Source organism: Labeo rohita, chromosome 10 (genome assembly GCF_022985175.1).
Source record: "Labeo rohita strain BAU-BD-2019 chromosome 10, IGBB_LRoh.1.0, whole genome shotgun sequence".
In the NCBI taxonomy this organism is placed as follows: Eukaryota; Metazoa; Chordata; class Actinopteri; order Cypriniformes; family Cyprinidae; genus Labeo; species Labeo rohita.
Genome location: NC_066878.1, coordinates 10,952,618 through 10,965,954, shown reverse-complemented (window position 1 = coordinate 10,965,954; position 13,337 = coordinate 10,952,618). Strand labels below are relative to the sequence as shown.

The following is a 13,337-nucleotide window of genomic DNA, read 5'->3' as shown; positions in this document are numbered from 1 at the left end:
AACATGCACTAGTGTGAATGTAACAGATGTGTAAACTGAAAACTTTTTGAGCTTTATTAAAATTATTTTCAGTGATTTATTGTGTTGGATATATTTTGTTCTTTTGCGCAGTGGCTCAGGAGTCTTTGAATCTGTATAAATAATAAATAAGATGAAAAAAATATTTTGAGATAATGTAATCTTGTTAAAATTGGTTTCATAAAATTGGTATCGAAAAAAATATCATTCAGAAACCGGTATCGAAGTCAAGGTATCGGTATCGGGATCGACATTGAATTTTTTTTTATGATACCCAGCCCTAATTTGGAGAATAAAGTCAGAATTGCAAGAAAAAGTAAAAATCTTGAAAATCTAATTTTTTTCTCAGAATTGAGTGATATAAACTCATAACTGTGAGTTATAAAGTCTGACTTTTTATGGCTTTTTATCTCAGAATTACGAGTTTATATCTGGCAGTTCTGACTTCATAACTCGCAACTGCAAATTTATATCTCACAATTATGAGAAAAAAAGTCAGAATTGTGAGATAAAAAGTTACAATAGCCTTTTTTTAAATTTTTATTCAGTGGTGGAAACGGGCTTCCATAAAAACAAATACTAAAAGTTGCGGCTAAAAGAAAGGAAATGTAAAAGAAAAATTGTGTCAGGACAAAAGAAAACCATGCAATTAAAAGAAAAGCTGCAGCATAAAAGTGCACAAAAAATTGCTCCAGAACAAAAGAAAACAAACTGGAATTATTTATAATGCAGGATGTTAAATAATCATTCATTTCTATGATAAAATATTTATTGGATTATATAGTGGCAGTCTACATCACATTCCTTACTGAAGCGCTAACTCAAATAACACAAAATATTTTAAGAGTTGAGGGGTACTTTAAAAACCCCTAAAAAGATCATAAAATAAACTATAAAGGAAGGAGATGAATTCATGTCTGAACAAGCATGACAAACCTCATAGGGTCCTTAAATATGGGATGAAATTAGACTCAAAACGATTAATAAATGCACGCACTATTATCCATGTACTGGATCAATTTTATGCATGTATCTTACAATCCACAAACAAATGCCTTTCAATTTGAGTCTGTGGAATTCGGGATTAAATGACTGTGCAGCGATTTGTACAAATACAGACATGTTTGCAAATAAAAATGTTCTGTTCTGCATTAATATATCATAAATTGCTCATGCAAAAAGGAATCAGTGCATTTGTGGATCAGGTGACACGCGTGCATTTATTGAGGTCTTGCTCGAGTCAATCTTGTTCAGTTCATTTGGATTTTTAGACTTCATTTTCGCAGTTTACAGCATTTCACGACGCGCACACACACAACTATCAATGAACAAGGCCAAGTGCAATTCATTAACGTGCACGCGATTCGAAAAATTCGCAAATTTGCGTCACTACACTGATGTGAAAAATGTTATAATTTGCATTAAAGTATCACAGTTTGTGGATGTGGTGATTAAAATGTTCATTTGTGGATCAGACGACATGCGTGTATTCATTCACATCTCTTCTAAGTCGATTCTATTTGATTTATTTGAATTTTGAGACTTTCGTTCCGCCCTTTTAGCCTTGCCCAATCCACACACAGCTCGCGATCCACACGCAGCTGAACCTAAGAAAATCGGCGACCGCTAGAAGGCGCTATAGCCCCAGTCACACGTTGTGTACGCTTTTATGAATGTTACATCGTGTTTTATTTGTTTCTTTTTGGTTTGGCTATTCTCCCCTGCCAGTTGAAATGTAGTAAACATGTTTTATTAAACTTGTTCTAACAGAATGGCTTTCATTAATTTTGTAAAACAAGAACTTCGTCATGGCACCTTTTTTTCTGTACTTCAATGACACGTTGTCACTTATTCCTTCCTTGTATTATTATTATTATTATTATTATTATCATTATTATTATTAAAGTGCTATTATAGTCGCTTGTTTAAGCCATTAGCTAGTCGCACGTTTATATTAAAGTGTGATGCGATCAAGGAAATTTCACCCAACATATGGTGAAATTTAACTTTTTATTTGATACCATATGAAAGCTGGGTTCACCCTGGTGAAAAAAACAGCATATGCTGGTTAGGTATGTTTTGATGCTGGTTTAAGCTGGTCCTTTGCTGGTTTTTGCTGGTCATGTTGCTGGTCAAGGACCAGCATGAATCAGCATCAAAACCTACCTAACCAGCATATGCTGTTTTTTTCACCAGGGAAGCCCTTTTCAAAACTGTTTTTATTTCCAATTTTTTATTTTTTATATTTCCGTAGATTGAACGTAACAGTATGGCTATCTTAAGTTGGCTGATATAGATTTGATTTTCAGGAATGGAATTTTGTGAAAAACGGGTTTAAAGTGAGACGGGTTTCACTTTCACTTCACGGGTTTAACAAGAGCTGTCTGTCAAATCAGGAGCGCTATACTGCATCATTACACAAATAGACTAACGTTTGTTTTCCGTTTTTTTTATCATGGCCATAGTCACCAAACTTTTGATCATCTCTTGTATGTTTAGATAGCACGAATAGCCATACCTTGAAGTTTACATTTAGAAAAATGCGCGCAGCGCAACTGTTCACTCTGCTTAAAAGTTCACTGGACTCTTCCTCTTAGTAACTTACTTCATCCTTCATTTCTGGATGTGAAATAGTCAATTATAATAAGATTAAGTGAGCAGCTTAGTTACAGTAAGATTGCGTTGTTGTGCTCCGCCATCTCACGATATGAAAAATAAATAAAAACCTTGCGTGCGACCTATTTTTCGAATTTCCTAAAACGTCCCAGCACTTTCCCAGATAGCATCACAATTGATTATATTAAACCAATTTATTGTTTATTATGTAAATATATTATTTAATATGTAAACCAGGCTTTCTGACAAAAAAGGTCTTCTTCACATGTAAAATCATCCTCTTCAAACCCATAACATACACTCTCTCATTACTGTAAGTCGTATGAAATTTCTCTCCTACTGCGAAGATGGCGAATCAGCGTCATCAATTTCATCTCTGCAGCCGACACTGACTCAGAAAACAGTTTAGCAATAAGTACATGAAATATGTTATAGCTATTTTTTCCCTAGACATTCATTGTCATTGCTTTAGTCAGCAAGCTTTATTCGTCCGCTTGAGCGCGGAATAGGCTATAAACGGCTCACTGGTTTAATATAGTATAATTAATTTAATATAAACGTGCGATTACTAATGGCTCAAATGAGCAACTACAATAGCACTTATAATAATAATAAGGAAGGAAACTAACAACGTGTCATTGAAGTACAGAAAAAAGGTGCCATGACGAAGTTCTTGTTTTACAAAATTAATAAAAGCCATTCTGTTAGAACAAGTTCAATGAAACATGTTTACTATATTTCAACTGGCAGGGGAGAATAGCCAAACCAAAAAGAAACAAATAAAACACGATGTAACATTCATAAAAGCGTACACAATGGAATGCGCACGTGTGACTGGGGCTATAGCGCCATCTAGCGGTCGCCGATTTTCTTAGGTTCAGCTGCGTGTGGATCGCGAGCTGTGTGTGGATTGGGCAAGGCTAAAAGGGCGGAACGAAAGTCTCAAAATTCAAATGAATCAAATAGAATCGACTCAGAAGAGATGTGAATGAATGCACGCATGTCGTCTGATCCACAAATGAACATTTTTAATCACCACATCCACAAACTGTGATACTTTAATGCAAATTATAACAATTTTCACATCAGTGTAGTGATGCAAATTTGCGAATTTTTCGAATCGCGTGCACGTTAATGAATTGCACTTGGCCTTGTTCATTGATAGTTTGTGTGTGTGTGCGTCGTGAAATGCTGTAAACTGCGAAAATGAAGTCTCAAAATCCAAATGAACTGAACAAGATTGACTCGAGCAAGACCTCAATAAATGCACGCGTGTCACCTGATCCACAAATGCACTGATTCCTTTTTGCATGAGCAATTTATGATATATTAATGCAGAACAGAACATTTTTATTTGCAAACATGTCTGTATTTGTACAAATCGCTGCACAGTCATTTAATCCCGAATTCCACAGACTCAAATTGAAAGGCATTTGTTTGTGGATTGTAAGATACATGCATAAAATTGATCCAGTACATGGATAATAGTGCGTGCATTTATTAATCGTTTTGAGTCTAATTTCATCCCATACTTGAAGAGTGTTGTATATCCTTGTATGTATTGTGTTTAAAAAATCCATTTTATTGTGATGTTACAGTACATTATTTATGATTTGGATATTGAATCAGTTTCCACTTCAAACCTTTTTTTTTTTTTTAAAAACTTCTATTTTCATTTCAGCTCCTTTGGACGTTATATTATTTATTAATAAAATTGGGCCAGCTTCTATTTTAAAGCAGCTTTTTACTCTCTTTTCCTTTCAGCTTGTATGAATTCTCATTGTTTTTTTCCTCACATGAAACACATTTCAGTCCCCTGTTGTCCAGGCAGGGGAAGTTTGTGTAAGAATTTAATGTCGAGCTCTGTGTTCACTTGATCCTTCGAGCAGGCCCAAAAGAACCTGTATCTGGAAGAGCGGGTCCAGGTGCTTCAGCAGCAGAATGAAGACCTGATGGCCCGCATTGACCGCCATCTCACAGTGTCAAGGTAAGAATCTGAATTAAAGTTATAGTTCATCAAAAAATTAAAATTAGCTAAAAATGTACTCACTCTAGGGCCATCTGAGATGTAGATGAGATTGTTTCTTCATGAAAACAGATTTGGAGAGATGTAGCATTAGATCACTTGCTCACCAGTGGATCTTCAGCAATGAATGGGTGCCGTCAGAATGAGAGTCCACTCAGCTGATAAAAACATCACAATAATTCACTGCAGAGGATGCATTGGTGAGCAAGTGATGCAATGCTGAATTTCTCATAATCTGTTTCATTTTTAGGTGAGTTAAAGGAAAACTCCACTTCCAGAACAACAATTTACAAATATTTTACTCATCCCCTTGTCATCCAAGATGTTAATGTCTTTCTGTCCTCAGTCGTAAAGAAGTTATGGTTTTTGAGGAAAGCATTTCAGGATTTTTCTACATATAATAGACTTCATTGGTGCCCCGAATTTGAACTTCAAAAATGTAGTTTAAATGCAGCTTCAAAGGGCTCTAAACGAACCCAGCTGAGGAAGAAGGGTCTTATCTAACGAAATGATCGGTCATTGTTTTCGAAAAATAAAAATTTGTATACTTTTTAAGCACAAAAGCTCATGTAGCACAGGCTCTGGGATGCGCGTTCTTGAACATTATTCTCAATGCAGTGTGCCGAACGACAGTCGCATCACAGATCAGATTTCTTTTATCACATAAAGTGAGTCGAGCTGACTGACAAGAGAGAGGTGAGAAAGACAAGACTATGGCAGAAGAGTTTCAAAACGAAATGCAAAAGCGCCTGTTTTATAGATATTTTGGATTTTGAAAAGTCTGTTGACTTCTGCTATTTATCTAGGGTAACAGTGGAAGTGTGATATTTATTTGGTTCCACAGTGTTTGCTGATTTTATTTATTTAAACTGTTTTTTTTTTTTTTTTTTTTTTTTTTGTTTTTTAATGTTATATTAAGCGTGCAAGGTGTATGCCGTGCTTCCAAGCTTTCTTATTCATTTTGCTAAACGTTCTACTTTTCTTATTTATTTGGTTACACAGTGTTTTTCAGTTTTGTAAAACTGTTTAAACTTTGTGTAAGTAATTATTTTATATCATTTATATTATAAGTTATTATTTTTAAATTATATTATTTGTTTTGTTAATAAAAGTTCGGTACGTTACGTTAATGCCGCTAATTTAAAAGTGAAAGTAAAATGCACAGGACGCTTTAACAAGCAGTACCGGCGCAGAGTACGCAGACTGCGACGGGCACCAACTCCCAGGGAGGCAAGCTAAGCACACGTAACGGGCCATTCCCGCATTCGCGGCGCACCCGCGCCCGCTCTCACCTCAAGTAGCCTCATGTTTGCGGCTGACTGCAATCATGGCGCCAAGAAAAGAAAACGAAAAATGCAAAGATGACGTCCGTGTATCACTTTCAGGTGCGTTCATAATCCTGAGAAACTTTTCGGCTGTTTACACTAATAACGTGTTTTAATATTGGTAATAATTCTACCACCACCAACGCACCTGCCTTACTAGTTTCCATGACTTAAAATGCATTAACCTATATAAAAACAATGAGCCAGTAATGATCGGTTAATTAAAAATAAACATGGTTTCATTAAATAACACTGTTAAAATACATAATGTGGGCTAATACGAAATAAACAATTTCTGTACATTACATATTATTACAAATGCCTGTAAAGGCCTAATAATTGTTGCTGTTACACTTACAGCACGATCAAATCCTTGTTTAATAGTGACCAAACGTTTAATTCAAATATCCACTTAATCTTGTGATAGAAATGCTACAGCCTCTATAATTTCTTCAACAAAAAACATGTGGACATCACAACCCTTGCCAAAATTAACCATTGTTTTATTGTAGTAAAACTGCTTAATTTTCTTTTGTGTGTTTTCTGGATGCTTGAGACAATAAAATCAATTAGACAACTGTATTAAGCCTAATAAAATCATAGTCATAGGTAACTGTCTAGATCTACAACTGTAATTTATAAATAATACAATTTAATTGTAATTTATTCATTTGCTTTTATATTTTATTAAGTTCTATTTTGACCCTGGATAATATGTGTTTTTTACTTCAATAATGAGGGAGGGGGCACAACAATACAATTCCGCTTAGGGCACCCATTTGGCCAGCAGCGGTCCTTAAAACTGAAGGAAAGTGAAAAAAAGAGGGAAAGTTCAAACTAAAAACAAACAACTGCTTGATGCCGAATTGCTACTAATTTGAAAGTGAAAGTAAAATGTGCATGGCGCTTCTTCTGAAGGAAAGCGAGGAAAAGAGGGAAAGCTCAGACGAACTAAAAACAAACAACTGCTAGACGCTGAATTGCTGCTAATTTGAAAGTGAAAGTAAAACTCGAACTATACTTAGGGAACTTGTATTGTTTTCCCTATGATTTTCTTTTTCCTTAAATTTTCTTTAGTTGGTCTTAAAAAGGTCTTAAAAAAAGTCTTAAATTTGCCCTCATAAAACCTGCAGAAACCCTGGTACTTCCCGTCATTACTATGAATCATGTTGTCAAATCAATACAAGTTCATTGTTTGTGTACTCTGGCTCAAAAAGGTAGAGTATGTCAAAAAACTCCATGTTATTTTCTCCTACAACTTCAGCATCATCTGACATTGTTGTACCTTCTTGTTTGTAAACAGCGTTTGACTTACTTGCACTTTCTTAGTCTTTGCGCGTTTGCTTTGTAAACACTGGGTCTGTAGTTCCGCCTACGTCCATGTGACCTTTCTGACGTGATTCAATAGTAAGTGAAAACGTGCATCCCAGGGTTTGAGTCGTTCTTTCATCACGTGACAGCCCCATAAGCTCAACCAATGCAGTGTGAGCCGGAAACGACTCGTTCTTCCCGAGTCACATTAAAGATTCGTTCAAAAACGACCAATCACTAATTCGTAGCATCGTGAACGTGCATCTAAGAGCCTGTGCTACACAAGCTTTAGTGCTTAAAAAGTATACACATTTTTCGAAAAAAATGACTGATCGTTTCACTAGATGAGACCCTTCTTCCTTGGCTGGCATCATTTAGAGTCCTTTGAAGCTGCATTTAAACTACATTTTGGAAGTTCAAAATCAGGGCACCAATCAAGTCCGTTATATGAAGAAAAATCCTGAAATGTTTTCCTCAAAAACCATAATTTCGTTAAGACTGAAGACAGAAAGACATGAACATCTTGGATGACAAGGGGGTGAGTAAATTATTTGTAAATTGTTGCTCCGGAAGTGGAATTCTCCTTTAAGGTCTTGCATAGCCAGACTTCTGACTGTTTCATCTCAAATTTATAGACAACTATCTGAGGAGAACGCAAACCTTCAGGAGTATGTGGAAAAGGAGACCAACGAGAAGAAACGGCTGAGTCGCAACAATGAAGAGCTCCTCTGGCTCCTCCAGACGAGTCCCCATCTGTCGCCTTCCTCTTCTCCCATTCACAGAGCCTTCTTCCCCGGCCCTGATATTCCTCCTTACTCTTACTCTCCAGGTCCTGGGACCCCCACACACTCCTGTTCTCCTGGCCCCTGTACGCCTACTCACAAGGTGGCGTCTCCGGCACCAGGGACGCCCACTCTCAGAGGCTCACCAGCAGCACGCTCGTCCCCTGCCCGGATCCCAAATGCCAACACTTTACCAAGATGAGCTGTTTTACAGCCATATCGCGCATTTTTCCATCACTGTCCATTGTGACAGCAGCGCTTCGTTTTGGTGTGCAGACGATCCATGTTTTTCCTAGAAGAACATGTCAGGTTTATTAAGATTTTGTCAACCCAGTGGCCAGACAGCCTCTGTCATTTCCATTTGTTGACTTTGAGACGCAAAAAAGTTTTTTTTTGTCTCAGAGGATCTGACTTTGTAAACGCATAGCATCAGAATGAAAGAGCTAATGATGCTAATGCTTATGCCTATGATGTGCTGCCAACAATGCTTGGTCTGCATGGAGGCAAGACCGTTTTTGTGTACACAGAAGTAGCTCGAATTTAGATTAGACTCTAAAACATGCTGTTGGACTCCAACACAAATGTCTGTAGTTTCTTCTGAATGACATACGAGAATTTTATACAACAAAAAGCACTTTAGGTTTCTGCCCTACCTTCTTCCTACAGATAAATGCACCAGCATTTTTTGTGGTCTGGTTTATTTTTTTATGCGATACGTCTTCTGATTTTACAAATCTCCCAAGTTTTGATTCAGAATGTCTCAAAATAGTCAAGATATACACTACCTGTCAAAAGTTTTTGAACAGTAAGATTTTTTTAAGTCTCTTCTGCTCACCAAGCCTGCATTTATTTGATCCAAAATACAGCAAAAGCTGTAGTATTGTGAAATATTTGTGCTATTTAAAATAACTGCTTTCTATTTGAATATATTTTAAAATGTAATTTATTCCTGTGATTTCAAAGCTGAATTTTTAGTATCATTACTCCAGTCTTCAGTGTCATGTGGTACTTTAGAGATCATACTCATATGCTGATTTGCTGTTCAAGAAACATTTTTTTTATTATTGTTATTATTAATATTTAAAACAGTTGGCGTCAGTATAATTTTTTTTTTTTTTGGGCGGGGGGGGATATTAGAAATTAATACCTTTTTTTAGCAAGGACGCTTTAAATTGATCAAAAGTGATGCTAAAAGACATTTATAGTGTTACAAAAGATTTCTATTTCAGATAAATGTTGTTCTTCTGAACTTTATTCATCAAAGAAACCTGAAAAAATTCTACTCAGCTGTTTTCAACATAATAATAATAATAATAATAAATGATTTTTTTGCAGCAAATCAGAATATTAGAATGATTTCTAATGGATCATGTGACTGGAGTAATGATGCTAAAAATTCATCTTTGAAAGCACAGGAATAAATTATTTCAAAATATATTTAAATAGAAAACAGTTACTTTAAATAGTAAAAATATTTCAAAATTGTATTGTTTTTGCTGTATTTTGGATCAAATAAATGCAGGCTTGGTGAGCAGAAGAGACTTTAAAAACATTAAAAATCTTACTGTTCAAAAACTTTTGACTGGGAGTATATATGCTGCAAAATATCATTTTCTTAATTTTTTCTTACAGTAAAAGTATCAACATATTTTTAAACAAATTGAGCAAAATCACTTAAAATATTATGACTTGTGTCCATTTATTTATTTATTTCTATTCTGATTTTTATTATTATTATTTCTTTTTTTTTTAAGCATAACTTACATGGCAGTGGTGTAAATATATATATATATATATATATATATACTACCATTCAAAAGTTTAGGGTTGGTAAGATTTTTTAAATGTTTTTAGAAGTCTTTTATGCTAACCAAGGATGAATTTATTTGATAAAAACAAATAAAAACAGTAATATTGTGAAATATTATTACAATTTAAAATAACCGTTTTCTTAATATATTTTAAAATGTAATTTATTGCCATGTAAAAGCAGTCATTACTCCAGTCTTCAGTGACACACTACATATATATATATATATATAATTGTAGGTGTAAGCAAAATTGCTTATTAAGAAAATGATTTTTTTGCAGTATAAAGGCCTATTCACATTGTCTTAACAAACTGCAGTTACAGTATGTTTCCCGGACCCTTCAAAAGACCAACCCAGCTAATAGCAAAACCAGCTTTTTCAAGACAAGCGTTTCTACTTTAAAAGATCAGAATGCTGACATGAAATGAAACCTTCGCTGGCACAGATTTATTGTGCCAGACTGTACCAGTTACTTGGTTAACAACTTCAAAAACTCTTCAGCATCAAGTCTGTTCTTCCTGTTCTTCCTAACTTATCTGACAAAAGCAAGTGCTCTCACTTCATGCATGACATAAAACAGGGAGATCAAGCAAATGTATAGGTACCGACTACAGGCAATGTTGTAAATTGTAGTTGTAATTTTTATCAGTACTTTGTAATTTAATGGACATTTTGCTACTCGATGTGCATGTGTTGTAAGTCTTCCATTCTTAATGTGAATCCAACTAGGATAGTTGTCATGTTAGCTTAGATACTCCTAATAGCTTCCACCTCTGAGTTTTTTTTAAATGTTTGAGGACAATATTTTACCCGTAATTAATAGGACAGGACTTTCTTAATCAATTCCACCTCATGTCACACCTGTCAGAGGTGTGTTGCAGGTTTGTTATAGATGTGGAAAGTTTTACGGAGGTACAATATGGCAGTTAGACGTAACTTTATTGTAATGCTGGTTAACTCTTGTATTACCTCTGTAGAGTGTAGCATAACCTAGAGAGAGATTTCTCTGTATGAGTGAAGTAGAAAAGAATGTAACTGTATCTTTAAAATGTTGTATGATAAAGTTCAGGGAAATTATTTTGCTCTGTCATAAAGGCAGTTCTCCGTTTTCCAGTAAAACATGCTTTTTATTTATTTATCTATTTATTTTTGAAGAAAACTAAGAACACATTCCTCTTGCAAAGTGGGTTTTGATATTTCAAAACAAAGAGGCCGTTTCTTTGCATTTTTGAAAATTTGGATTTTTTTCGTTTGTGTGTTTTTACAATTGATACATCTTTCAATGGTCGACCTTTGACACTTTTGATACGAATGAGACTTTTTGTAAACTCTTCACTGATAATATTTTTTCTATAATATTATCAGTTGGTGCTTGTACAGGGTATCACACAGAAGTACAATAATCTGCTATTCAAGACCAGCAATCGACAAAAAAATCACACGTACGGAGCGAAGTATGTATTTGCAGATGTTTTTCCTTATTTGAGACACTATTGTTTGCTGTTCCAATTTGTTTTAATTACTGTGAAATGTATTTTTTATTCTAATTCTAATGCATTTTTAAATAATGTAGCTTTACATTTCATTTGCTTCTGTCACTGTGATACGAATGATTTGCCGTTGTTTCTTTTTTGCTACTCTGGCACAGATTTTTGGACGTTTTCTGGATGTTTCCTGTCAAGCACAATAATAATATACCACCATTCAAAAAGCGCCTTTTTCAAAATAAAACGTTTTTATTAAACAACAGCAGATCATCTTACATTAGTAACTTGTCTAAATTCTAAATACTTTTGATTCACTACAACAAATACATAAATGTTTCAGGAATGTGCCTTTATTTATTGTGCAAAGTAGCAAAAATAATAAAAGTTTTTACATTATAGCCAACAACATTATAACAAACAAGTAATATCCTTCTAATATATGGTTTAATACGGGAAAGTACACTTATTTTATTTATTATTTTATTTTTTATTTAAAACTTGGTTGATTTTACTAGCATTTTTTTCATATTCTTTATTTATGTTTTTTAAATTATTGTCTCAACAAAAAACCTCAGCAACCTCAGTCTGCACCTGCTATGGTTTATAACAAAGTACAAAATTGTTGCTAATCTACATTTACTTAAAGGAGTAATATGTATTTAATGATATGCTTAAAAATCCTTGTTGTTTTTCAACCCTCACTATGGCATTAGTCCATAGATTATGATGAATGATTTGAAACAACAGAATTAATTTCTGAGAAGCGCTGACTTTTTGTCCTGTGGACATCTAAACTACTGAATGTCAACTTACCCCTGAAAATACTGACATGGTCAATGTAAACTGGGAGTGGTGGAGTCACTTATTGGACTGAATGAAATATGTCCATCTGTCTATTTACTAACATTTGACTTCTATTATGTCTTTTTTGACTGGATTTACAGTCGCTTGTAAGCTATTTATTGTGTTGTAGTGCACAGTAATCGATGCATGTTTGTCTTGGCGGATCATTTCTTCCCCGTGTACGTTTTCAACTTGTGATGGTTCACGCTGTAACTGTAGCATAGAGAATATTATACTAAGGAATGGAAAGAATTTATATATAACTCATTTGTATTCACTTTGGGGGGTGGGGATGAATATTAAAATGTTTCAACAGTAATGTTTTTTTTGCTTGTTTGTGAATAACATACCTGTATATAATGGCCCCAACAATGATTTGAACACTTAAAAATATGAACATTATTACAGTAGATCTTAATATGTTCTAAGAATGCTTCGCTAACATTCTCATTACGTTATTAAAATGGTATTTTCAAATGTTTAGGAAAGCAATTTTTCTTGATTATGTGAACTAGGGCTGTCACGATATAAGATTTTTCACTACACAATTATCGTAGCCTTAAAATGTAATGATAATGATATATTGTGATATCGATTCACCTTATTCTTTAACACAGAAGTAAGCCTATGGGTGAGACTTCCAGTTCACTTGTGTCACGATTTGGTCAGTTACCCGGATGCACAGCCATATTGGAGATACTCAGATGTAAACAGCATTAATTGCACGGTTAATGTACTACTGAAAATGTTGTTCTGCTAATTTATGCTGTTTAAACCGCGTGTGGAAGCTGCTAAATCATATAGAGCAGGACTTAGTAAGGGCACAGTATTTTGACAAACTAAAGTTAATAGGTGGTAAAGATATGTATGAGCAGTATTAATTAAGATATTAGCCTAATATGTCACCTACCTGACCGGAAATGATAAGAACAAACACGAATGTTGTCAAGATTCTTGCCCTGGAAATCCTGGTTTAGTTTGGCCAACCACAAACGGCTTTTGTTCCTCAGTTTTTGTTTTTGTTTTGACTTTTGGCAGTCATAGTACTCCAAATGTTTTTCCCTGTCAGGCCGATTAGTCTAGCCCAAAACATGACAATAACTGACCGTTTTCAGCAG

At 34.7% G+C, this 13,337-nt stretch overlaps 1 protein-coding gene across 2 annotated transcripts in view; it reads left to right on the top strand.

The window, feature by feature from the left end:
* The window catches only part of mtus2a (microtubule associated tumor suppressor candidate 2a), a 99,340-nt gene extending 86,725 nt beyond the window's left edge, over positions 1 to 12,615 (top strand). Inside the window, exons 14-15 of one of the 2 annotated variants that reach the window (XM_051120951.1) lie at positions 4,524 to 4,621; positions 7,932 to 12,615. In XM_051120951.1, the coding sequence (XP_050976908.1) occupies positions 4,524 to 4,621; positions 7,932 to 8,280 (447 nt within the window). In that variant the 3' untranslated portion in view covers positions 8,281 to 12,615. Of the gene's footprint in view, positions 1 to 4,520; positions 4,622 to 7,931 lie in introns of both variants that reach the window. The other variant, XM_051120950.1, reaches the window with a different exon arrangement.
* The last annotated feature ends 722 nt before the right edge of the window (positions 12,616 to 13,337 follow it).